General features: G+C 46.8%; 1 protein-coding gene across 4 annotated transcripts in view; it reads left to right on the top strand.

Moving 5' to 3' along the window:
- psd3l (pleckstrin and Sec7 domain containing 3, like) overlaps positions 1–26,610 on the top strand; it is a 151,326-nt gene that overhangs the window by 66,183 nt on the left and 58,533 nt on the right. For 3 of the 4 annotated variants that reach the window (XM_064308527.1, XM_064308528.1, XM_064308529.1), the window contains 5 exons: positions 6,110–6,301; positions 11,747–11,827; positions 13,738–13,850; positions 15,070–15,130; positions 19,719–19,809. In XM_064308527.1, coding sequence (XP_064164597.1) covers positions 6,110–6,301; positions 11,747–11,827; positions 13,738–13,850; positions 15,070–15,130; positions 19,719–19,809 — 538 coding nt within the window. The remainder of the gene's footprint in view (positions 1–6,109; positions 6,302–11,746; positions 11,828–13,737; positions 13,851–15,069; positions 15,131–19,718; positions 19,810–26,610) is intronic. The other variant, XM_064308526.1, reaches the window with a different exon arrangement.

Below are 26,610 nucleotides of genomic sequence, written 5' to 3'. Positions count from 1 at the left end.
CCGCAGCATCTTTTGTCCGTTTGGGAGGGCAGAGATGCTGGTGTCACCACTTCGGAGAACTGGCCTGCTGACAGGGAGGAGGTGAAGCTGTATGCTGAGGTTGGGGTAATCCTGCCAATGGGAGCCCTCCCTACCTCAGTCACACTATAGCCAGTTACAGGCCCAACAAGATGCGCCACCGGAGAACAGTAGGGCAAGCCCAGATACAACAAAGCGAAAAGACAAGTTGACAGGGCTTGTTCAAAAACTCTAGTTCACCTTGTAATTGCATTTCCTTTGTGGCATTGGCTGAAGTTTGTCAAGGGATGACAAGCGATGTGGAGTTGGCTTGTTTTCTGTTGGACCTGTGAGTAACGTTTCCTCTAGCTGTGCAGCTAGCTAGGTTAGGTGGGCTACTCTCGGTTGGTGGGCAGGGTTGAAGATGGAGGAGGAGACTTCTTTGATTCTAAACACAAGACCACGGCACTGGCTTAAAATTCTGCATAGTATGTCTTTAATATGTGTGTGTGTGTGTGTGTGTGTATATAATCTTTGCTACCCTATTGGTTAGCCCTCAAGCTGAGAATGATTTTTTTCACGAGGCATACAGTACATGCCTCGGTTTGGAATTTTATTGGAATTTCCTCTTAATTTTGGCATTTCGAATGGAAAGCAGGTAGTGCCTGTCGCATATAATTCAATTCAATGCCAATTATCTTAATGAAACCTAAGTAAGAAGCACTATTCAGGGGTTTAAAGTTAAACCAATAAAACAAGGCATTTGCACTTTATTGATTGGTAGCTTAATTGTCTATACTTTACACTGTGCTGGGGGCACAAATCACCCGGCCATTGGCACAGTCTGCTCAGACTACTCAATGCCCGCGTAAATCCTTAGCATGCCCGATACTGCGAGTACTGCTGCATCTCATGCAACCAATGCTAAATTTCACCTAGCTTTCCTTTTTCTGAATGGCTGGTAACTTCGTCACGGAGAGAGTGAGTCACTTTGCAAACAGATGAGTTGATTAATAATTAATGAACAAATTGAAAATAAATGATGAATTGAGAAAAGGACACGCATAGCTGGATTTCTGCTTAAATATTACCTTTCCCAGCTTTGCCCGCCTTCCCACTGTACCCCTTAGCTGTCTCAGACATTTATGTAGCACAAGATGGAAGGTGTGAAGTATCAGGATCAGTTTGGGGTGGCCTTGCAGCAGTACAATACAATTATCTCAGAAGCTGAGGGTAGTGCAGGAAATATCCACCGCAGGTCAAGGGGTGCAGAACAGCCATCGGAGCAGAATGCAAAGCCCTTCAAGCACGTCTGAAGCATAAGTGAAGCAGTGAAGGTCACTTTGGGATGGAGCAGCATTACTAATGTTGAGAAGAGGCCTCACTAGCAGAACTGCAGGATTTGCAGAAAAATGATCTTTGTCTTTGCACAAGACCTCGTCCGGGCTCGTCTCTGTTTGTGTTTTTGGGGGGAATTTGCTGCTTGACTTCTGCGGCCAGTGGCCTTTCAAACAGACTTCCGGAGCATCATCAAGGTGTGAGTCACGACTCGGACTCAAAATATATTATAAAATATATTTATTTTTGCTGTGTTCCCCGTTTGCACGGGTTAATATGCATGAATATGCACCAGCGCCGTGACAGGGTTCAGTGTGCGATGAGTCATCGCCGAGCGCGGTGGCTCCACCGAATCGCTGTTGCCCGAGGGCCCCAAACTGGCTGAGGAGACCTATCCAAGTGGGAGGCTGCTGTGTTCACATCTAATTGGGGTCTTGGTGAAGATATATTAGTCCAAATTATAATGGCCAATTTACAATAATCAAGTACCGAGAGCCGAGTGCTGTAGCACGGCCCCCGAAGGCTCTCATTTCTTTGAGCTGTTTATTGTGAGCTGCAGAGGAACGTTGTCATAATTGTGGTCATTCTGAATGTGTCTTAGTTACTTGAGACAAAGGGCTTTTGAAGGTTGGAGACTCGTACATTTTTCCAGTATTATGGTTAGAATGCATTTCTGCATGCAGACAGGATAAACACGCTTTTGCCGTCCTGCAAAGCAGATGTCTGAAATCGATAGTGCTCTCTAAACGGTGCCCTCTGCTGGGAATAAAGATGAAATTCCCCCTTTCGTGTGCTGTCCTTCATTTTTAGCCACCTGTGATCAACAAAGGAGGAACAGGTTTGCTCACGTTGTTATTTCTGATCTATCGCAAGATCATTAATGAGCAGTAAGCCTGCTTTAAATGAACGTGTTTATTTCAGTGCACAGTACAAGATGTTCCGTTTTCTAAAAGATTAAGCCTAGAGTAGCTGTTCATTCAGATTGTAACACAGCTTGGTTGTTCTTTTGTATGCCAAATCAACTTTTAAATCATAGGCTAAATAATGAATTTGTAATTTAAACATTCCTGAAGAGGATGCCCAGGAAATGTGTTCTGTGATGTTCTTCCCAGTATTCAGAGACTGTTTGTTCATGGTTTCTGACATTTTTTCATTTAGCCATTTAGCACATGCTCTTGGCTGCAGTTAAAGGTAAATGCTATTGTGGGTATAAAACATATAGTAATGTTTTAAGAAGCAAATATGTTAGGGGAAGTAGTTCTAGATTTAGCATAGGCAGGGGTAGTAAACTCAAGCCAAAACTTTAATTTAGCATCATGTGAACCAACCAGTTTAAATGATTGTCTTTCCAGCCTGTAGGTGAATATTGTGTGTGTGTGTGTGTTGTGGTGGGAGACTGGCTTTTTGTCACTATATTGCCTAGTCATTGGTTTTTCTACTGTGTTGCTGTGAATTGGTTTCTGCTTAAATTAACGCTTTTTCTAAGCACTAGCAAACTTTCCCAAGCAAAATGAGGCGTGTCTCTCTCTCTCCTCTGTGAACTGCACATCAGCCAGCCAGTTCTGATCTCACCCTCTGTTTGGACAGGTCTCAGGCGTCACAGTCCTGGGCTGGCCCTCTTGTGTTTAGAATAGAGCAGTAAACAGAGAAGGCTTATCCCAAGTTAAAGTTTAGAATTCATGTGTTTCCACAGTATACATCTCGTGTAGACTAGGCCAGGTGCAAACTGCTAACAGTGGTTTGGGTTTGTGAAACTGTGAATCTTATCCACATGTAGGTATTGGCTGTATACCTTTGCTCTTGTTAGGATTCCAATATATGTTGTTCATTTTGCAGAAAAAGATGCAGTGCCCATGTTTTCCCCTGGAGTTTCAGTATTACAGCAAGATGGTGAAGCATGTTGTCTCACCGTATAACCCACTGAATAGAGCATCAGTAGCAGATCAGCGGAATGTTGGCGCTTGGGAAATCTTCCTGTTGTTTCCTTTGACATCCAACAGGTGGCACTGTAGGGTAATCTTAGTTCTTATTGCCAAATGCTTTGAAACTTTAGTCAACTAAAGATGTCTGTCTTTTGGATTTGGGAAATGTGTTTTGCATTTCCATAATCAGCAATTCTTTTAATTCCTTTCTAAAGCTGTTTAGTGAGCGTTGTTTGTAAAAGCCTTGGGCAACGTAATTTCATGCATAGATATGTTGTCATTGTCTCATTCAGAAACGATGCTGCTATTTTACTCTTCATTATATGACACGATTTGGTTTGCTTCTGTTTTATTTCCGGTGGGAAAGCACGGAGACTGCTGCAGTTGTTTTCTGCTGTGTGCTCTAGTGAATAGCCGGAAGCGTTGTAACATCGTAAATGGCTGTCCTCAGGGTTACAGACGAGGTTAATGCTTGATTAGCAAATGGGCAGTAAACACCTGTGCAAACAGCACGGCGAACGGCAGCAGTTTTTTTTGTCTCGCATGTCGAGGCTAACTAGCTGCAGATTAATGGAAGTTGCCACCGGATGCTAATGGTGGCCTAATGTCAGCGATGTTAAATGAACCTCTGTCACTCATTGGCAGACGCGCGTGTGTTCATTTTGTGGAACGTGAGAATTGCTCCGTTTGTGTCATTGTTGTTAATGAGTCTGAGCTCATGCAGGGGGAAGGTCTGCACAAACGCACATAAATTATTTGAGTTTCTCATAATTGGGCATCTGTGCCAGACGGGAGCGCAGGAATGGGTGGAGATGTTCCTCCGCACCCTCTTTCCCGGGATGATCACTCCTCCTCGCCCTCCCGTTCGCCGGGCCCGTGGGAGTAATAACAGGCCTGTTGTTCGGCTGCGTGTTCCTTGCGCTGTTATCCGTGCGAGCGTCTGGCCGTTCGACCGAACGAGTGGCGATCCTCAGTCTCCTCCAAACTGAGGTCCGCAGTGTGGAAGCAGAGGCCTGGCCTGAGTGCCGTGGAGCACTGCGAAAAGGGGTGTCGTTGCCTGAGGTGGTTAATCAACCGGTCAGCTACTTATTCAGGAGTGCCCAGTAACTTGCTTAATTAATGCAGAGATTAAGGTGTTCGTAAAGATTTTCAGCACATAACCGTTTCTTTTTAGTCCACCAACCAAGTAACGGGAAATAAAGGCAGAATTTTTTTCTCCCTTTATGAAAGACTCGTCAAATGAATGTTTGGCTTTTTCTGGCGGAAGCGTGTTCTCAGGGGCGTTTCTTTTTCGTTTCTGGCGCTCGCCCCATCCCGTGGTTTCTCATTACCTGCTTTGATCTGAGCCGGAGCGGCTTCATTTCTCCGTGCCCTGTGCGCGCGGGACAGCGACTGCGCCGTGACTGCGCCGCGCGGCTCTGGCTCCTGCTCCGCGCGCGGACGGGAAGCGCCGAGAGCCCTTTCGCGGTGCCTCCGGCTGTCGGAACGCCCGGGGCCGCGCCCGCACCGGCCGCGCCCGCCAAACACAGCTGTAATCAGACAGCGGGCGGGCCGCCGCAGCTGCCACAGAGCGGAGGGGGGCGGGGCAACGATCCCCGCGGTAATAAACGGGCGCTTGTGCTGCCGGAGGTCGGTCGAGAGCTCGCCTTCTCACGCGGCGCGCCGGAACGTTTGTCAGCGTTTGAAATGAAAAACTGGAAGAGTCGACGTTTGGAGAGGCTGGTTTCCTCGGTGTTATTGCTGTATTTGACATGCTGATTTCCTTTGCAAATAAATAATCATTCCTTCAAATTATTTTTTTGTTTACTGCTTCTGGGGAAGGGGGGGGGGGGGGGGGTGGCGGCGGCGGCATTACACAGTAAGGATGCAGCATTTAAAGAGCCAGTGAGAATTACTAAGAAACTTAATATACAGACGTGTAAATTCACAAATCTGGGTTCCTCAAATTTTTTAGTAGCCAGCCAGGTGAGAAAAGTAGCCAGCTAGGGGTGTTGCAGGCAGGGAGGCAAATTGTTCTGATGACGTAATTTTTACTAAAATAATTTGCAAACCTTAGATGTATGTCTAAAAGTAGCTGGCCAATCAGAGATCTGTCATCAGCCTTTCAGCTGACAGCCGATGCTTAGAGGAATTCACTGAACACTGATTACATACAACTGAAGTAAAATACACAAACACATGCACACACAATTTGTGAAAGGAGATACATTTCCCTCCAGTGTATAGGTACTATAAGAGCACACATACACACACACACACACAACTGTGTAAAACATTTTGACTTTTTCCCCCATAATTTTCTGCTCTGCTTTTTTCCATTTGTGGTTCTCAGGAAATCACAACGCTATCGTGTGTAAACAGACCATGTACTCTTGGTGACAGGCTGTGGACTGTGTAATTAAGTGTATTTCATTACATTTGTTGGGCTTGCAGGAGCGGACACATGTGATTTAGGTCCCCGTCACGCCATCATTTATTTGAGTACTCCGTTTCCTTAATTGCATCTTCTTTTTATTGATATGCCAGCTTGTACACCTCGGCAAAATGTAAACACTTATTGTGATTTTTAACTTTTATTTCAGGCGTGTCCACTCAGGTTTGCTTATGCGCGTATTCAAGATTCACATGAAAACGGTTGGATGGAAACCCCGCTATTGTCTCATCAGAGCACAGGCCTTTAAAGCTGAGGCCCCTTTGAGGAGGTTACAGCTCTAGTTAATGCCGGCTCTTCTGGGAGTGTACGGGTTGCGTATGAGCCTACAGTGTGTCTGAGCTCCATGTAAACGGAGGGAGTGTGTGGGCTGGCCCGGCGCTGGCTGTCTCTGACGCGCTGTCCTGTCTGTCCTGCGCAGTGATGCGGGGCTGAAGGAGGTGCTGTCGGACTGGGACTCGGACATGGGCAGCACGGAGAGGCTGAAGGACAGCACCGACGCCATCCACAACGGCAGCAAGAGCGACCACGAGGCCGCCCGCCGCCTCGCCCGCCGCCTCTACCACCTGGAGGGCTTCCGCCGCTCCGATGTGGCCAAGCACCTGGGCAAGAAGTGAGTCACAGACCTGCCTTTACCAAAACACACTTACAGCCTCTCTGCCTGGGCAAGAAGTGAGTCACAGACCTGCCTTTACCACAACACACTTATAGCCTCCATACCTGGGCAAGAAGTGAGTCACAGACCTGCCTTTACCTGAACACTGAACACACTTACAGCCTCCCTACCTGGGCAAGAGGTGATTCACAGACCTGCCTTTACCTGAACACTGAACACACTTACAGCCTCTCTGCCTGGGCAAGAAGTGAGTCACAGACCTACCTTTACCACAACACTCTTACAGCCTCTCTACCTGGGCAAGAAGTGAGTCACAGACCTGCCTTTACCTAAACACACTTACAGCCTCCCTACCTGGGCAGGAAGTGAGTCACAGACCTGCCTTTACCTGAACACACTTACAGCCTCCCTACCTGGGCAGGAAGTGAGTCACAGATCTGCCTTTACCTGAACACACTTACAGCCTTCCTACCTGGGCAAGAAGTGAGTCACAGACCTGCCTTTACCAGAACACATTTACAACCTATAGTCTAGGTAAGAAGTTAGTGCACAAACCTACCTCTTTTCATGGTCCTTGTGGTCCTCCCCCATGAGTCTGCTGGTTTTTGTTTTCCCTGATTCTACAAACAGTGAGACTCAAGAAAGCATGATTCTAATGACCTGTGAGTTCATTATGCCATCAGACGTTTTGGTTAAATGTCAATAATGCTTTCAAAGTAATCCCAGGCTGCTCAATCTCTTTGGCCTGACACAGCTCTTCAGTGCACAGGCCTCTTTATGATGGCTTTCAGTGTTTCACCGCTGTTTTGTCAAACTCGTAAGTTCTATGATTGGAGTGGAAATTCACAGGGTAGAATATCGCCATCTGGTGGCCGCAAAATTCCTAGAAGTTGGATGGGAAGGACATTAAGCCACTCGCCTTTTATCTTCTATATAAAAACCTAAAACCAAAACTTTATTTTACTTAGTTTCAGAGGCATGGATTGAGACTTCAGCTTAGTTTACGCTTCTTGGACAGGCGTATTTACAAAAGTTTATCAATTTTTTTTTCACGGCTAGTTTTAATTTTAGTCTCAGTGTTCGTTTACTGTAATAACACTGCCCTATAGGGCCATAATGACCACTCACGTACAGCTGAGAGCTTGGGCAAGAATGAGGCCCGGCAGCGGGAAGCAGATAGCTAATAGAGCCCAGCCTCGCTAGGATGGGCACACTTCCAGGGCCGTGCTGTGCCAGTAAATCCACGGTTCTTGTTTAGGCGGGGTCCAAACTGGAGGTTTTAATTCAAGCCAACGCAAACGTAACACGACTGCAAACACAACGCCGGATGATTCTGGCCGTAAGCAGTCAGACTGCAAGTCTGTAGCCTCATCGTCAGCTGTAACTTCCCTTTCCCAGCGCTTCGTTTGTCTGAGTGTGGTGACGGCGCTGCATGGCACTCATCGGCTGAGACAGAGCGGATTCGTTAGTTTGGAATGATTCAGCCATTTAAACCGAGGTTTGGCGTAGGTGGCCTGATCGAAACAGCCGGCTTAGGAATTTAGCCAACGCCACCGGGCAGCGCCCAATCATTTTGCAGAGTTCGGCCAGATAGGAAAATGTTTTAAAGAACACGGTGTATGTCGTGCAAGAACTTCGAAGGCGCAGGCTGTGATAGAGAATGATGCAGAAACAGAGTGCTGCCAAAGAGAAACGGTAAAGAGCCTGTTTCCGCCCTCAGTCTAGCGGTGAGGGACGCGTGCCCCGGGGAGGCAGTGTGAAACGGCAGGGCAGGGCGGGGAAGCTCTCCGCAGGCATGGGGAGCACGGTGGGCTGGAGCGCGGCGCGCCGTGCGGATGAGCGATGCTGTCACCCTGCGCCGCCCCGCGGACGAGAAGCCGGGACCGCGCGCACCTGGGGAGAGCCAGGGGGCGCCGTCGGCTGCCCGAAGGAACGCGTTCAGTGTCTGACGCGGGGACCTGAGAGATGACTGAGAAGTGCTCACATTCACAAGCCTCACACGTCACCGCCTTGCACTTCACAGCCACCGTCATTACCATAGAACCAAAGGTCTCTCCATGCTCCCCGTGTAATATTTACTCAGCAAATGAAGGTTACATTTGTGAAGAAATTTTGGTTAGTTGATCAGGATGTGTCTGCGTGTGCGTGTCCACGTGCAACAGTACATTTCAGGATGTTTATAACATTTTACTGTTTTGCAAGCAATTTAATATTCCCTTTTTACACGTACATGTTGCACACATTAAATCTACAATGTGACTCATTCTGCTCACAGAAATAAATCTGTAATAATTTTGGTTGCCACCTGAGAGGTGTGACTGTGGCTTTTGGCCCTGCACGATGCCCTTAGTTCTGAAATGCTGTCAGATTCTGGGTGGGATAAAGTGTGAAGGCCCACTTGCTGTTTGAAAGGTTTGGCATGTTAGCCTTGCTTATTCGGCCAGCGTGCTCTTAGAACCACGCTTTTGTTCCCTCTCAGTGCCAGGCGACTTGGATTCCTGCGATGTTTCCAATCACCTAATGCTTCTGGTCTGCCCCCCTCTCTGGGCCCAACCCAAACCCACCCAGAGCCAGCCTGATGTCCCACAGCCTTTACGCTCTGGGGAAGTTCTATCTGCTTCTGTAATACCACGTCTGCCCCAGTCCCCCCCGCCCAACAACAACCATGCTTAAAGTTCACCTAAAATGGAGCCCGCAGGTTCTTTATTCGCCTCTGTTCTGGAAGGCACGCACAGTAACACTCAGATTAATGACGCCACTTCTTCATGCTTTTTTAAATGAATTTTCTGACAGGAACAGTCCACTTAACTTGCTTGTGGCTGCATCCCACTGCTTTTTCTATGTTTAGCTGTTCAGCTGTCTTGGTGAAGCGAGATTAAAAAAAAAAAAAAGAAAGAGAAAAAGATTTAATGGAAAAAAACAGCAAAAAAGAAGAAAAAAAAGCCACGTAGGTGGTGTACATATTACCCAGGCCAGAAGGTAAATGTCACGACCAAAAAAAAAAAAAGCAAAGATTCGCACCTCTCTCGACCTTTCTCACTTTCTCCGTTCCTGAAATACACGGTTGCCCTCGGTGTGATCGTTACGCGCTGACGGGTCCCCGGGGGACACGGCCCGGAAGCCGCCTCCGCGAATTAACGTCCGTTTTATTGGGGTGTTCCCGCTGAAGGCCACACGACTCATCACCGACCGCGTGAAGTCCGGAGCATGGAACAGAGCAGGAGGAAAGCCGATTCTGGAGGCCTGTAGCCTCACCAAAATACACCCAACTCTTGTTTGCTATGCAAAATCAGTCGGGATCACAAAGCTTTTGGGCCGTTAGTTGTTATTTCAATCAGTGTCTGGCCATCGCAGCCGTGGGACATAATTCCAGCAGGCAAACATTTGGACATGGAGTAGAATGTGAATTTAACTTGGGGGAGAGGGGTCCTCCTTTGTACTCTGTTTGAGTCTTAAATTCATTTTCACCTCAAATAGAGCCTGTGGCTGTCAGATTTGTGAGCAGAAAGCATAAGTAAGCCTAGCCTTAAAAAACTGATGCTTAACTAAAACCAGCTTAGCCTTATAAAACTTAATTAAATTAAACTTAATTAAAACATTTTTTGTATTGCTTTTGATTGTTATGTTTAGTAAGAAACATTTTTGGATGCCTCTAGTGTAAACTCAACATCTGGAGCACAGAATTAGGTCGTGCATGTCGCTTGGTTTTGGACTGAAAACCAAAGTGTGGTCTTATAGATGTGCATGTAATTGTGCATTGGGCAAATCACCCTGTTTTTATCTGGGACAGATGGCCACTGCTGGAGTAGAGAATGCAGTGAGCTCGCAAGTGCACGCAAATCCCCACCCCCCCACTTTTTCCTCTGGTACTGTTGGGGGGAAAAAAAGCCCCCATCAACCCAGGACTGCTGTGCTATTTTTATTTCAGTCAATAAATTCATTTCAACATTAATTTCAACTGATGGCTCAGGTCCCTCATTAGTGTAGGTAGGGCATTAGTCTCAAGGGAACATGTATTATTTAATTAACAGGTCAAGATGCCATTTGAGCAGTCGGTTTCTCCCAAATGTCGCCCATGAAAGTGCTTAATAGGGTCAAGCACTTAATACGTTTTCCTTGAGCTGTTATTTTTGGATCCCCTGCGCCCCAAAGCCATGCGATTTATGTTGGCTCGCGCCCCGCAGGCTCGTCGCTGCAGGCGCAGGGAAGGTGGTGCTTTAGGACGCCGTCAGCCCTGGGCCGCTCCCTGTGCTGCTCCCTGTGCTGTCATTGGCTCGCTTTCATCTGGTGCCCTCTCTTACTGGAACATTGCAGGAGCTTAAAATATGGCCTGAATTATGTACTGTGTATATATATATATATATACATGTATAATTATACATAATGTATAATATACATGTATATATATGTGGTTGCAATTCCATTGTGTCTCTAAGCCCACAAGACACCTCAACAAGCATCTGTTTGCACTAAAACTTCCCCTTTGAAGACCTTTGGAATTATATCACACGTTGATGAGTGGGAGACATTAATTATAGCCTAGGTATTGATGTCTGACTGCCTTGCGCACACTAACCCAGCTTGGAAACCAGGAAAAAGGATGCTTTCTTACTCTGGTTAGTTCATCAGTCCCGAAGCAGCCGGGGAGGGCTAACAAATGGTGGGTTTGTGCTCCACGGGCCCGGAGCAGCGCTGTGTAGCGGAGCAGGCGCTATTGTCGGAGAGAGCGCCGTGCGAGTCATACTCTGGCAGCTGTGAGATCCGTTACAGGATCACGTTAGCACGGTTTGTCACCGCGATTGTTACGCTCTCGCAGTTTACTTCACACCAGCGGCGCGTCCGCGAGCGCGAAGGGCAGGCCGCTGTCTGCGTAGCCCCTTCCTCCCTTCTGCTTCTGCTCCTGGGTGCGATGAGGATCCTCCTCGGGGTGAGGCCCCGTTAGTCTCCCAGATGAGGGCATGATGGGAGCCCATTGTGTGGTCGGAGCAACCTGCTTATCGGTGTGTGTCACAAAGTCCCCCCCACCCACCCACCACCCACCCCACCCCACCCCCCGCTCCTGACAAGCTGCGGTCTTGGACCGGGGCGTCCAACAGTCTGCAGCCCCTCTTCCTCCTGCGCGTCATTTGTTGATTTGGAATGGAGAGTTGTGAGAGTGTATGCGTGGGTGTTTATATAAACCATGTTTTTTTCCCCCCCGTTTCCCTCTCAAACCTACAATGAATGAAAAGTCATGGCCTGTTTCATTGTGCATGACTGTAATATGTGAAGTGTTCTCACAGGCTTTAAGCACATACACACATTCACTGATCTTTGACCCCTGCATAGATACGTGTGGCTTTTCTGTTTTGTGTGGTAATAATTGCTCAGTTGGGTGACACCCTGGCTGATGGGGTTGTCCCTGTGCTGAGATCTAAATGCGGTCGTCTTGTCTTCCCGCAGCAACGAGTTCAGCAAGATGGTTGCCGAAGAGTACCTCACCTTCTTTGAATTTACAGGGATGACATTGGACCAATCTCTCAGGTACAGTTCTGCCTATTTTAGCTACTCAGTGTGCACTGTAACCAGCATAACCGTTATACTGCGTGACTGTACACTAGTCTCTGTTAGGTAGTCCATAATGGGATCCTGGACCACATACCTAGCCTGTTAGTGGTAAAGTATGTTCACACAGTGATCCCCTTATTATCAGGAAGTACCACACAGCAGCTCCGTAGAGATGTGAACCCTTTGGGAATGGGAGTCATTTGGAACTCTGAAATGTTTGTAAAAGTGAAGTGAACATACTCCCAATTTTTATTCAAATTACATCTCTGAGGAAATGTCAAAAATAATGCAGCGTATGCATCTGAAAGCTGTTGACATGGGAAAGGCTTTTATTGCTCATTTCCTTTATTTCTAGTTTTATATAGATCCAACTTGCGGGTGGGTTTCCTCTTTTTCTTTATCAATGCACTTGCGTAACTAGGTTCTGTGTATTACTCACTTTTTTGCATCAGCGGTAAGGATGAGAATGAGACTGTGCGTATGTATATAAAATGGAGCTAGAAAAGGCAGAATTTCTCATGCTTATTCCGGGGTCATACTGTGTTCATTTGACCGGTCAGTCCGTAACTCTGAAGTTCTGCTGTGTTTGGTGATTGGCACCTGCCCAGAAGCAGCCGCCCCTGAACATGTTTGGGGTATTTGTCGCATTTATCTTGCCTCCAGGATTATCTTTGTTTAGGTGACAGTCCTTCGGATAGATTTATTATTGAACATGATATTGAGCAGAGCCAGAGGGTGTAGAGGAATGTAATGGTTGTTGTGATGTTATGGAATGACAAGCCAGGGTTCTTTAGTTCCCCTTGGCCTCCAAAAACAAACAATTTGGTCAAAAAGAAATTGGAAGAATGACCAGTGCTAGTTGGAGGAGGATTTTCCGTTTCTGCCAATTATGTTCTGTTAGATTTCAAGGCGGGTGAACACATACGGAGTCTGGCCTGTGGCCTTAGCAGCGGCTGGAGGGGCAGGCTGAGGGGCGGCAGAGACTCATGCGCTGTTGGGGGGGTGGTCCAGGGTCAGGTGTGCGTGCAGCTTGCGAAGGAAAACACGCCAAACAGACACCTCACTCTGCGCACGCAACTCGCTGACCGTGGCCAGTGGCAGCCAGGCTTACGGCATTCATTTTGGGAGAGTACAGCTCTCCCGCAGCAAGGGCACACTTGTTTCACGCGCGTGTTTTTGTTGATTTCCGTGAGGTCGTTGGAAGCGAAGAGGACCCTGAGAGGGAGCGAACAAGAGAAAGAGAGAGAGAGAAACGGAGCGAGAGAGGGGAGAAACAGCGATGCGGTGCGTGGGAGTGTAGGGCACAAATTATCTGGAAGCAACTGAACAAAACAGTCTTTAAAAAAGAAAAAAAAGGTGATGTAATTGAAATGTGCGTTGCGACCTCTGCACAGAGCGCGGCATCATCTTTCGGGCGTGATGGCGTGAAGATGAGCGGAGAACCTGTTGACCCGCCTCACATTCGGGGGGGGTTAATGACGCCCCCGCCCTCTGTGGGCCGGGGGAGAGAGAGAGCCGGCACTCTGGCCGCGGGCCAAGCGTTCTGTCGTCGTCCGGGAAACCGCTTCCGCGGTGGGGCTCCGCACGCGTCTGCGGGTGTGCGGGCCCTCTGCGTGCGCTTCGCGTGCGCGTGGGTCTCTGCTCTGCTCGCGCGTGCGCTTGTGTTCGCCCTGTGCGGGGGCGGGCGTGTGGGCGTGTGCACGCGTGCGTGCGCTCCTGTTTTTCTCACGCCGCTGCTGCCCGCGCTTCCTCTTTGATGTCGCTGCGTGCCATTGCCATCCCTTGAATTCATAAATGAATTAAGAACGTGTCCTCTCTGACAGTATGTGACTGCACATTCAGATTCTCTCCATTAATATTCATCATTTCTCTCTCCCCCCTTCCAGATGCTTCTTGAAAGCTTTTGCACTAATGGGCGAAACCCAGGAGAGAGAGCGGGTTTTGATCCACTACTCCAATAGGTACTATCAGTGTAACCCCACCACAATCTCCTCACAAGGTATTGCATTCATTACCGTTGTCCACCATGTGTTGTGTGTTCACTGCACCAGCAGTGTAGTGTTTTTTATCAGTTAAATGTGCTACTGCTACAGATAGCACGCAGTGTTTAAAGTCCAAGACCTGTTACATGTGTTTTTTTGTATGCGTAGCGGATGTGTCAGTCTATGCCATCTCATTTATTTAGCTGTCTGAATGAGGACCGGCGTGTTGTCTGTCACCTTAACGTTGTCAGTGAGTGCACTAGTGCAGTTAGATGTGCACTTTTAGCACCTTAGCTGCATTCTGGGGGATTGATAGTACTGTAGGAAGGTGTCTGGGTATCGCAGTACGAACTTGGCTGCTCAGCTTCCCTTCCACACTTCATTTTTCTCACCCACACTCCAGCTTTTTCAGAAGACAAATGCTGGAATATTTAACCGACGCTTTATCCCGGCGTTTCAGCCCCTGAGCCAAGAATTTTATGTCTTTAAACTTTGAAACCCGGAGTGGCAAGGGCAAGAAAGGATATTGGAGACCGTTTGTGGGCATACCATAATGCTTCAAATAACGGTTGCCCTTGAAGTAACCGTCTGCCTATAATAAACTCCATGGTTAGACAGTTCATTGATAAACAGCGCCCTTGAATGAATAATGATGTGATTATTCAAAGCAATATGGTACTTTGGAGGCTGCAAATTAAAACTCAGTCATTGGATCCTCTTTAAATAAAATGAAAAGATGACATGTTAGGGAAAAAATGTGGATATTAGTTTGAAAAATGAAACCTGTTAATTTTCTCTAATTCAGGCTTCCTTAGTCCACCACTGTGGTGTCATGTCTTCTCCATAGCAACAGTCTTAGTAACAACAAGTCCGTCTGACCAGCAAATGGGTGAAAGCTAAAACTGTCTTCTGGTTGCTAAGAGTGTTGCCATGGAAGTGATGTTACACTTTGGCCCTGTGCAGAGATAGATGTTTGTATCAATGTATAGGCACTTGTGTATCTCTAGAGCTCCTTCGTCTCATAATATAAAAATAATCTTTAAAAAATGCATTTAACATGAACCTTGTACTGCATTGGAAGTGTGAACATAGTGAACATGTTTATGTCTTTAATGCAGGGACCTGATTACATGGGTCTTATCTGAACTGAAATGTATGACGAACACTAGAGTATTTTTAACAGATGTGACGCCTAGCTGCTCTTCCCCTCACCACTGATTCATTCTTGTTGCGTAGATGGAGTTCATTGCCTTACCTGTGCTCTGATGCTATTGAACACTGATCTTCATGGCCATGTAAGTACTTCTTCACAGTCTCACATCCACTTCTTAAATATCTACATCTCTCCTGATCAACGTGTGTGTGGCTCTTTTTCTTACACCATTACTCAAGGACTGCTTTAAAAAGTGTGTTATCGCCAGCTTTCTTAAGTGCTATTAAGTCCCCCACCACTAGGTGGTGATATTTTATAGCCCCTTATTTTCTACTTCCTTCCCGTAATGAATGCACTTTATTTGTAACACTCTTCTATAGAAGAATGGCTACATTCATTTGTGGTGTGTTAGAATAGAATGCATTAGATGTTGATGGAAATTGATTTGTTGTGCTTCATAGATATCACTTTCAAGCCATAAGACTGCATTGAAATTATTTATAAAATGACCAACAGATTTGTTAAGAGAATGTGTTTCCACCAAGAAGTAATCTGGTTTTCAGAGATAATGAATATGAAGATACAAGAGAAAGAAGACAATTATTTGCAATTAAACCTTTTTCCAGAAGCCATGACATTTGCTTGGTTATTCTGAGATTTATTTTTAAAAATCTTTCCTGAACACATGTTCGGATGGTTCCTGTTATGTGCTTCTGATTAGGCACCTTACTTTCTAGCTTTTAGACTGTTTACATTTGGTTTGGGGGAGGGGGGAGAATCTTGGGTAACAGGTTACATTCGGGTGCTTTCAAAACCAGGCACTCCAGTAAAATAATAATGACTGCGATAATGACAGCAATTATTCTAATCACCCGGATGCACTTCCAAGCAATTAAATAATTAATTTTCAAGTTCAACATATACCTCCTAAATGATGACAACAAAAGCTTGTTTTTTTTATTTATTTTTCTCCCTTTGACACTTCAGAATTTTTCATGTGCAGTTTTAATTTTCAGCGTCCTTCACGACGAACAGCTAATATAATTCCCAGCTAGGGTTGGTGCTTTTTAATTGGCTGAATGTGGCAGGGGTGTGGCCTTTAATGAAGGTCCATAGATGTTGCCTGCATAGCACAAGATAACTGCTGCTCTATGCAGGAGCACTTAGAGCTCAGCTCTGATTGCACAGGCACTGAGGAGGTTTTCAAAAAAAAGAGTCTGTTGGCTTACAAGGGGAGAGCCAAGCAGTCACAGTGCATCCACACCCCTTGTATATGGGCTGCTGGGAAGGATTTGGTCTGTGCCACTGTCAGGGGGAAATGCATGGTCGCGCGTTCTCTTTCTGTTTGGAATGCAATGGAAGGCATGCGTTGAAAGTTGCATGCATACTGTTGACTCACTCTTCGCTGTTTTCCTTTTTTTCAATGTTTCTTTTCTCCTCCCCCCCCCCCCCCCTCCCTCCTCCGCTCTTCCCTCACCCCCCCCCCCCCCCCCCTCCTCCCGGACCACCTGCTTGCACCCGTTTTACTCACTAGGTGGTAAGTTGGGCTTCCTTTTGGGGCTTTCTGTTTGTTAACACTGTTACTTTCTCATCTCAAAGAGCAGGCACATGCCTTGAGCTCCGAGCCTTCACTCGGTCTGGTGCTAAAATGCGTCATCAGGGAAAACCAACATACTGTAATCAGGGTTCCTGTTGTCCTTGAAAATAAGTTCATCCTGGAATGTTCTGGAAAAGTCGAGGAATGTCTCAAATAGCCCCCTGCCATTAAAGTGAGGGGAAAATTGCTTTATTTAAAAAAACAAAAGGTTTAGCAACAACATGCATCAGTCTTTCCTCCTCACTCACTAGCTTGGTGTCGCATACTATCAAGTCTTCCAATGTCACTATACTACTAATGCTAATAAATTGGCTAGCTCAGTCATTTGTATAGTAATTCCACTACCAAAAGTCATTGGTCATTGAATAGTGATGTAATTTAATTTAGAAGAATGTATTTCTACCTTGCAGGAGTGCACTCTAGCTCAAAGTGTCCCTGTCTCTTAAGGTAAATAAATACTCTTAAGGAAATAAATCCTTGAAAATCACATATTTATTCTCAAAATGTCATTCAGAAGTCCTGGAAGATATTCATTCAATTTGTGGACCCTGCGTACACCAAAGGCAGTTTTGGCTTTTTCATCTTTTGGAAAAGGCATGTTCCTCTTTGATTCAAGGCTCCAGTTTGTACTCAGATGGTGATGGCTCAGCATGGGCTCACAGCATGGGGCTTTTGAAACTCCATCCCCCCTCCCCCCTCCCCCCTCCCCCCCCGCCCCTGGCTTTTCAGTATAACAGACCCCCAATCGCAGCCCTGCTACGCCACGGTTGCGCCCCACCCTTGTCTTGCCCTGTTTGCTGAAAATGCGCCCGCACGTTGAGCTGTTTGAGGACGGACTGACGCCTGACCGCTCAGGCCGGCTCACGTGTGCTCTGGCGCGCTGCACAGCAAGAGGACGCTCGAGCACTCATAAGCATCCGCAGGTTTTTTTTGGGGGGAAAAAAAGCTGCTCGTCCCACATTTTGCCAAGTTTCTCTGCGTGTAAGTAGAGCACAGATTGCATCCTAAGCATCTCCTGTCATTCCGCAGAACCAGGATGTTTACGACTCCTCCTTACACCTAATCTGAAAACCAGAACTATTCACTGTGTTAAGGTAGTGACTTTGATTATCTGTGTATCTGAGGTACTGAAACCATCCCATTCCTTTTCAGAAAGGAGGCGAGCTCATGTGCACAGCTTTGCCCATTTAGAATCCTTCCACCTGGAACCGGATAGCAAATAATGCAAACTAAAGCAGTAGCATTTATTTAAACTGCCAAAAAAAAAATGAAGCAATGATGAGAAGTAATGAACTGTGTAGACGCTTTCACGATGCGTGCACGCTGTAGGTTTTATAATGCCTCTTCCTTCTTTGATTGTTATGGAGCTGAAGATGGGTTTTGTGTTGCATGTTGAAATCCACTGCCAGTCTGAACATTTGTCAGTGCTGCCCACCTACTTGCTCGGCTGCCGTTGGCAGGAACAGTAAAGTCACTGGAACAAACACCGTCTGCTCATGATTTCGGTTTCTTCGGCAAAACCGTTTGTTCAGTCCTCAGTCGCTGACGCTACGAATCGGGTTTAAAAAGTGCTCGTTGATGATCCCCATATTTTAAAGGGGATTTTTTTTTCTCCCCTGTTAAATCGTCAGTATCTGTAGCAGTGCATTTGTAATGTTGTGTTGAGGGTGCTAAATGTTGAATGTTATTATTTTTTTATGATTGCGCCTGAGGAGGTCCAGCAGCAGCGTGTGCTTAAACGATAGGACACTTGACCTGCTGCTTTACCTGAATGACAAGGCCCTCTGTGGCAGGGCGTGGGAGGGCCCTCATCTGTACTGGCCCATAAGGAATTCCAGCCTGGGGTCTTTGATTAGGAGCTGGTGTTCAGGTTTATTCGATTTACACCATGCCACCAGTGATTAGGTTCAGCAGAGAAATGAACATTGTGGCAAGAGCTGCCAGTGTATCTGCTGGGGTCTGGCTGTTTGTCTTTTTTTTTTTTTTTTTGACTACTGCCAGCAAATTTCCCCAAATGAGTGAACAATAGTAAGGCGTTCAAAGGTAATTCTAAGAATATTTTTTGGAGTTATCTCTGTTGTGCTGTTAAGAAACGCCTCCGGTTGCAATTTAATATAGCGTACAATTTTTTGCCTCATTTTAATACAGTTAAAACCATAGAATTTTAATACAGTTATGTTCTTGTGAAACCATAGAATCTTCAGTAGTGGCTGGAGGTATTTTTGTTTTCTGGGTTAGCAGAAACATGTAGAACAAGCATTGACTTTTTGCTGCACCGAGAAGTATGGAGTCTAGTATGTTTTGTGTTCCCAGCCTGACTATCGGATTCATTTTAAAGAATAACGGATGATGCTGAACTTCACACCCACACTGAACACGCTTAATGATTCTCATGTGAGTTTAGTGTGCTGGCAGAAAATGAAGTAATGGCTAGGAGCTCTACCGAACAGAGAGAAAAATGATGATGTATGGATATGCACCATATGAACTTATGTAATGATGACAGAGTGATCTCTAAACGCAATCTGTCAGCTTCATTATCCGCTAAGTATTCATATAATCAAACATCGCTGCAATGGATCAATCTGCTTCCTGTTGATCCTTTGCATTTGCATTCAGATAGAATCCTCACACCTCTTAAGTATATTCTGATCAATCTGGCACCTTATTTGCTGTTTAGATACCAGTAACCAGTGTACTGTTGATAAATTGGTCAGCAGTTGGAGCCAAGTGACATATATAAGATGCTAATGGCCGATTTTGCTTACCCGTGAATTCGGTATATAATTGAATTTTGGACAGATTGTACGGATCTGACAAAATTGTTATGCAAGAATCAATTTGGACTGTTAATGTGCATTTAGTGCTCGGCATCTAGTGAATTCATTAATGGTAAATCAGTGCGTATTGTCGGATGGGAAGGACTGGGGAATAATATTGAGTGCGCTAACTGTACTGTACTATACCCTCTGCATTAAACGGAATTGCCGTAAAGGTCTCTCTCTCCCCCCACCTGTCCCCGCCGGTTGAGACGTGGTCACGGTGATGGGGGTGAGGCCGCGCCTTAGGAGGCGGGCGTGATTCACTGCCGCTTGTTCGCATTAACGGAGTAACGAATGCCTCTCGCTCCCTGTAGAATATTGGAAAGAAGATGACGTGCCAGGAATTCATCAATAACCTGGACGGGCTGAACGAAGGACAAGATTTCCCCCGGGACCTTCTGAAGGTAAGCGCTGGCGCTCCCCTCCGCCCCTAATCGGGCCCCGAGCTCGCCTCTCCGAGCCATCAGAGTTCACGTCTGAGCGCGACGGGCGTATGTCAGGGGGCGCTCCGGCGCAGAGGGGCATGACCCAGGGAGGGGGGGGGGGGCCTAAGCCCCCGCCGTGTGAAAGGGGAGACTTCTGCTGGTCCAGGTAACACAAGACTGTTTTCAGTCCGCGCCGCGCTCGCAAGACAATCCGATCCCTTAAGCCGCGCGGGTTTGCGTCTCTCCGCCATTCAGCCCGCATCAACCTGATATCAGCGCACCCGATATTCTCTGTGACTTACAACCGGAGGACAAAAGTGCTTCTGCCCTGGTGTTAATTAGCGCTAGCTGGGATCTGGCCATTGGAGCCCAGTGCTCCGGCCTCTCGGGAGCCCGTCGGAATGGGGACGGCGGACTGTGAAAGCGCGGCGGTGTCGGTTACGGCACGCCGCTGATATTCTGGCAGCAGACTTTCAGTGGCGGGTGGCGGGCGGCACGCCGTCCGAGTCGCGGTAATGAAGACGTGGGGCTCGGGGTAATGCCGCACCTCCAATGTGCTGGAGTGAGCTGGTCCAGGCCTTCCCAGTGCTTTTGAAGGCCCATGCTATTTATGTGTGGCATCGGTGAAATAGCAGACAGTGGGAACACAATGCTTTGAGGGTGCGCCATCACACCATCACAAATGCAGATTTTTCATGATTAAAAAATCCAACCAAATAAAAAATGCAATTTCTGGCAGTGAACTTACTTCTGATTGGTAGGCCCAGGACAGTTGATGGCATACAACTGTATTATGCTCTTGTTTGATAAAAAACGTCCTGTCAGAATTACTTATGACAATATGAAGCCCTGAAACGCGTAATAGATGTGTTTTATATGGAGCCTGAACCCTTCATGTTGTTTTGAGTGATCCACAGCACCTGTAGGCAGCCTGTTTGGTTCTTTAAGAGCGATTGATTAACATGGGAAGGTGCCGTGCGTGCTCTCTGACAAAATGGCGGTCGGCAGCCTGGCCTTGGTCTCCGCTCGGAGTCGCCGGTGGATGTCCGGCGTTGGAGCTCCACCGGGGCGTCCTCTTTTCCGCCTGAGCAAAAAAGCAGTCGGTAATGAAACAGCCCCCCCCCCCCGCCCCGCTGCCTGTCTAATAAAATGAACACACCTCGCGCCCGCCGCAGATTCTCACAGTCGACAAGAGCTTGGCACCGGCGCCGGCTGGCATGCGTCGTGACCAAATGGCGGGCATGACGACGCTCCCCGGCGGAGGAGACGCGTTCGCCGCGCCCGCCGCTCGCCCGCTTTCGGCTGCGGCGCCAGCTCTGCGGGGGCTGCTGAGCCGCTCTTTCCGCCCGTGTGAGACTCCCGATGGCGCCCACCGGCCTCAAAATCCCCTACGGAAACGTGGGCCCCAGACCGCCGCTGCAAAGGTCGCTTTATTTTATGGGCTGAAGTGGCTGTGGGGGAGGCACTGGGGCCGCGTTCAGAGCCAAGCTTGATTTCTGCATCTTCTCTGGGCATTACTGTGTAGTGTGCACATAACCTGCATGCTAGGCTATTATTATTGTTATTATTATTATTATTATTATTATTATTATTAGTAGTAGTAGTCGTCTGTTTATTGTTCTCGGGGAAAAAAATTGCGTCTTGGGATTTCTGCCGATAAATGTCACTTGTTTGTTGAAAATGTCTCTAAATACGATGCACAAATATCACACCACATCATGCACTATGATGATGTTAAGTCCTGGGGCCAGGCGTCATGTGCCATTTTGCAGAGAAACTCCGAGCTTTCGTCGGATTATATTGATAGATGACTTTGTCCTTTTGAGCGCCTGGTAGCTGACAGCTGCTGCGGCTCCTGAAGATTGGTGACAAACGTCCTGGAGCAGCGTGCCGAAATCACGACAGAATCACCGTCGCCGACCCCCCCACTGAAGTTAAACCAGCCCAAACTGCTTTCCGTCCTGTGACACGATGTGTGGCATGTCAGAGAGAGAATTACTGATAGTAACAACTTAGTATTCGCATATTTCTCACTCTCACCAACTTAATCACTGACGGTGAAGCTTCGGAATATTTTGGTGGAAAAGGAAGGCGCAGTCTCTGCAGATATGTGGGAGGAAAAGTCTTCATTTTCAGTCGGCATTCTTGTTATTTCCATTTTGCTAATGGTTACGCAACTCATTGTAGAGTGTGAATCATATGAAGCCCCTCTCAGTAGTGCATACGTGCTTGAGCAAGGAGCGGACTCCACTTATAGACTCCACTCAGACGTCCACTGACAGCGTAAACGTCCAGAGAGAGTCTGGTAAGTGGCGTCAAGGTGACGGGGCTCAAGGTGATTTCACCCTCCTGCAGCAGCACCTGTCACCCTGCAGGTGTTCCATCACGTCTGACATCAGACCCTCCCCACACCCCCCTTCCAGCCAATGCCAAGTCCGGCAACCCAAAATACCACCGCCAGCTATAACTCTTGTACCTCTCAAGTTCAAAACCCCCAATCAAAAAAAACAGAAGAGCGGTCACACGTCTGACTCGTCCCTGTGTGGCCCCTGTGTTTCAGCCTGTCAGGTACACGGTCAGTGCCGTTCTGTTTGTCCCTGCTCCCATAGGCCTGCCTTTTTACCCACGCTCGCCTGGCTAGATGGGCTGGGCTTGGTGCTCTTATCCGAGGCACTTTATCCAGCAGCCACCATCTCTGCCTCCTCTGTGCCTGCTGGTAATTGCCTAACTTCCCAGCCCCGCGTCGTTCTGGCCCGTTCCGTCACTCTCATCTTCAGTGGATTAAGAGCCGCCCTCGTTCTGCGAAGTGATCCCTTTAATTGTTGGTCCCGAAGGTGGGCCCGTTGGAGGAACGACCTGGCCCGGGTCTTCAGATGAATTAATTAGAGACAAAGACGGAGTAAGTGCAGCGTTAATGCGGGACTCCGGGCAAGCTCATTAACTGTAGCCCCTGGTGACTCGTGAGCTACCGGTTTGTCGGGTATATTTGTGAAAAGGATGATGGGTAAGCTTGTAAGGAATAGCTGTGGATCGCATTGGGATCACATGAGAGTTATCTGCTGAGATCTTGGAGGTTTAGCGCAGCCGAACGACCTTTGTCCCCCCCCCCGTTTGACGGACCCCGTGCTGGAGACGGAGTGCGCTCAGTGTTGGTTGTATGTTGGCCATCCAGTTTCCCAGGCCAACTGGCAGCCGCCCACCACTAGCGTCACTTAAACAGATTAACGAACGCAAGAGCGGGAGCCTGCGGCTGTACCCTGCGGCTGTACCCTGCGGCTGTACCCTGCCATTGCCCACTGATTCTCTGTGACAACGCACTGGTGACCTTTGCTAGATGACTTACACCAACAAACGACACAGCCAGCACAGAGTCTCAGCGACCTGAATTTCCACTACTTTCGGTGCTAGCCGCAGCCTGACTGTCGGGGTTACCGTTTGAATTTCGAACCCTTGCTGCAGCAGATAGAAACAGACTGTGGTGTTGACTGGATAGCGTGGTTTTTAGGTGCACACTGCTAGGCTCGTTCATACGTATGCAAGTGGAAGCTTAGCTGCGTATCGACAGCTGCGTCTCCGTGACAGGTTAGCAGGTTAGCTGGTTAGCTGCATTAAGGCCACAAGTTATGTACATTCGAAAGTTACGTAGCTTGCCAGTGAAATTATCAAAAACAATGACCGCATTTAAAATGTAGTCCATCCGCAAATCAGTCTATTAAATACAATAAAGTTCAATTCAAGCACATCATTTGTACTGTGCTGGCATCATAAGTTTTTGTAGTTACTGGTGTGTTTTATGATTACTGTTTCAAGACCCCTTTGCAAGATAGCCTGGGTAGAACCTGCCTATTTAGGAATTCCATGCCCAAACCAGGAATTAGGGACTTTATCATTTATTGGAGGGGGGGTGGGGGGTGGAAGTATGTAAGCTAACTTAGCAAATATAAAACAACCACAAAAATGACCAGTGCCTCAGTTTTGAGGCTGTAATTTGGAAGTCTCATCCTGATTCACACAGGAAAAAACCTCCCATTTTGGGTCATTTGGCAAGGGCCTTACATGTGCTAAAGCACTGTTTTGTAATACTGTACTACTGTAATATTGTACACTGTACGGTGGATGTTATTGGGTGTGTTTCTGTTCATTCTGGCTGGGATTGCTTTCTGTTTCCTGCTGTTTCTCACCATTCGTTCTCTACAGTTCCTTTCTTTCATTCATTCAGGAGATTTTTCCCTGTTTATTTCCTGTGGGATAATCTGTGGTCTACTCATTTTGTCTGGTTTGTGATCCACCCTGCTCTTTTGTTGAACTTACCTTCCTCACACCCTCTCTCTTCCCTCCTCCCCCCCCTGCCTCTTCTCCATCTCTCCCTCTCTCTTTCTCTTTCACTCTCTCTCCCTCAGTATGTTGCTGTGTGCTAGTAATACAAGCAGCTAATCTGTTGATTGTTTATCGATATTGAAAGCCTCTTGTGTTTTCATTATGCAGTGTGGTGTCTAATAATGAAAACACTGGAATCCCTGATTGTCCTCTTGTGTGCAGTTTGTTACATTTCAGTTGTTGCACTCAAATTACTCAAGTAGTTCTTAAGCAGCGTGGTTTACTGTGGAGTATTTGAATATGCTTTTTTTCCTCCTCTTTGTTCATAACATCTTAGTTTTGACACAAGAGCCCATAATTGTCTCAGAAATGAAAGAAGATGCTATGCTGGAGCACCTCCCAGTTTTCTGCCTGCTTCTGATGCGACCAGACGTGTATGATCTGGTTGGTTTAAAAAGTGGCAGTCATTTTATGATGCCCTCAGCTATCACGATGAAGACGATACAACACTAAGTAGTGTAATTTCAGATTTTTTCTTTTATTTCTGAAGTGTTATCTCTCGGTGATATTGTCAAAAACATACTCATAATCATTAGCAAATAGTTTTATGTTATTGCTTGAACTTCCCCACACACCCCCACAACAGATGATTCTCGGAGCTTTCTGTTTGACTGCAGAGCAGCCTGAGTTAAAGCTGGACCGATAAAGGCACTGGTGTATCCTCTCAGAATACACAGCCCTTTGAAAACCACTCATGAGTCACAGAATGAACGGGGCCTCGGATATTGCAGTTAAAATTCTCATTCAAATCCCAACGCAGGGGCTGAGTTTTACTCCAGAGTGGCGTGCTCATTCATGTCCACCCCCTTTCCCCTCCTCTCCTCTCCTCCCTGCTGATGGCTCTTAAGTCGCTGGAACAAAGGCTTAAGGGGCGACGCTGAAACCGATAGGCGTCCAGGTCCGTCGCGTGGAAAGACGGGTCACGCTTCGCTGTCACCGGGTCACGGCGTCTGTTGTTTTGCCAAAAAAAAGAAAAAGAAAGCACCAAGATATGTATGGAAAATATGTGACCCTCCTGAAATATTGAACAGTGTCTATGATGCTGATGTATTGCAGATCCCATTTCAAGGACTGATCTAGTTACATACTGTCATTTATGAGCCAAGCATATGTATGCCGCTCGCGGTGGTTGCGTCTTGCTGGTATTCTAAATGACTCAAGCGAGTGCTGATATCCTTGACTAGCAATCGTTTTTTCCAAAGGGCACGGTTGTGTTGGTCGCGAGCCTGAGGCGCAATCAAGTTAAACATAGCTGTAGTTTTTTTACAGGGTGAGGGTCGAATTCGTCACCTGCCCATTGTAAAAGTTTTAAGGCCGTCAGTCAGGGGCTGGCTGACTTGAGAGGAATGTCGTTGCAAGCTAAATGTGAAAATGGTGTGCGGACCGTACCCACTGAAGCTCTGTGCGTGGTGAAATGTTGACACGTTTCTGGTGAAATTTGTCAGCTCGGTGACTTCCTGTTTACATCTCTCAACTAGTAGCGATTTTATAGCAGAGAATATCTTGTTTCAGGATTAATTAAGTGCACATAGATCAATTTTATGTATTAAGAAAAATCAGCAGAATTATTTTTTCTGCTTTGATTTGACAGTTATTTCGAAGGGCATTTTGCGTTGGGTATGTCTTTACTGCAAATTTGTTTTTAAATTCCATTTGATGTGACATTAAAAAGGTCTTAAAAAGTATAAAATTTAACTTGAGGATGCCTGCAGACTCCCTGACTAATTATTATGTTTTTTTGGTGGAGAGTTTAAAATGAGATTTGCTAAGGGACGGGAGGATTCCATTCAGCACCAGCAATCCCAGCTTGTCAGTTGGGCATCTGCAAGTCCACCTTTTGAGCTGCATATAAAGCGCTTTCTTCCAACTTGCATCTGTGTAAAACCACTGGGAATTCCAAATTGGGAGAATTGCGGGCGAAATCATTAAAAAACACAAATAAATAAAAGTAATGATATAGGGAAATCAACTGTCATAATTTGCATTGATAAATGCCGGTACATAAAATCGTGTTTTCTGAAGAGCCAATAATCTTTGAAACGCATCACTTCGCCTTTATGTAATTTCAAGATGTTCTAATACATCTGATGTTTAATCCTGGTTTAAGACTGTATTCTAAGCTGAAGCCAAACATTTTTTTAAAAGAGGAACCCAGTTCATAGCTCCCTGATTATTACCGGAATACCCTTTATCCAGGCAAATGGAAAAAACATTTTTTTAAAAACACCCTACGCCTTGCACAATTGAAAATTAGAAAATGAATCCATTTAGCATGACAGCCCTTTTGCTTCACATAAAACATGTTTAGAATGCGCCCTGCTGCCTGTGGAAGCCGTTCCGGTTTGCTTGGTTCCGTGGCGGGCGCTGTGCTCTCACTGTGGACCCGCCCCTGCGCTCGTTGGC

Source organism: Anguilla rostrata, chromosome 14 (genome assembly GCF_018555375.3).
Source record: "Anguilla rostrata isolate EN2019 chromosome 14, ASM1855537v3, whole genome shotgun sequence".
Taxonomy (NCBI): Eukaryota; Metazoa; Chordata; class Actinopteri; order Anguilliformes; family Anguillidae; genus Anguilla; species Anguilla rostrata.
Note: the sequence above shows the minus strand (reverse complement) of the source record. Positions and strands in the feature narration are given on the sequence as shown.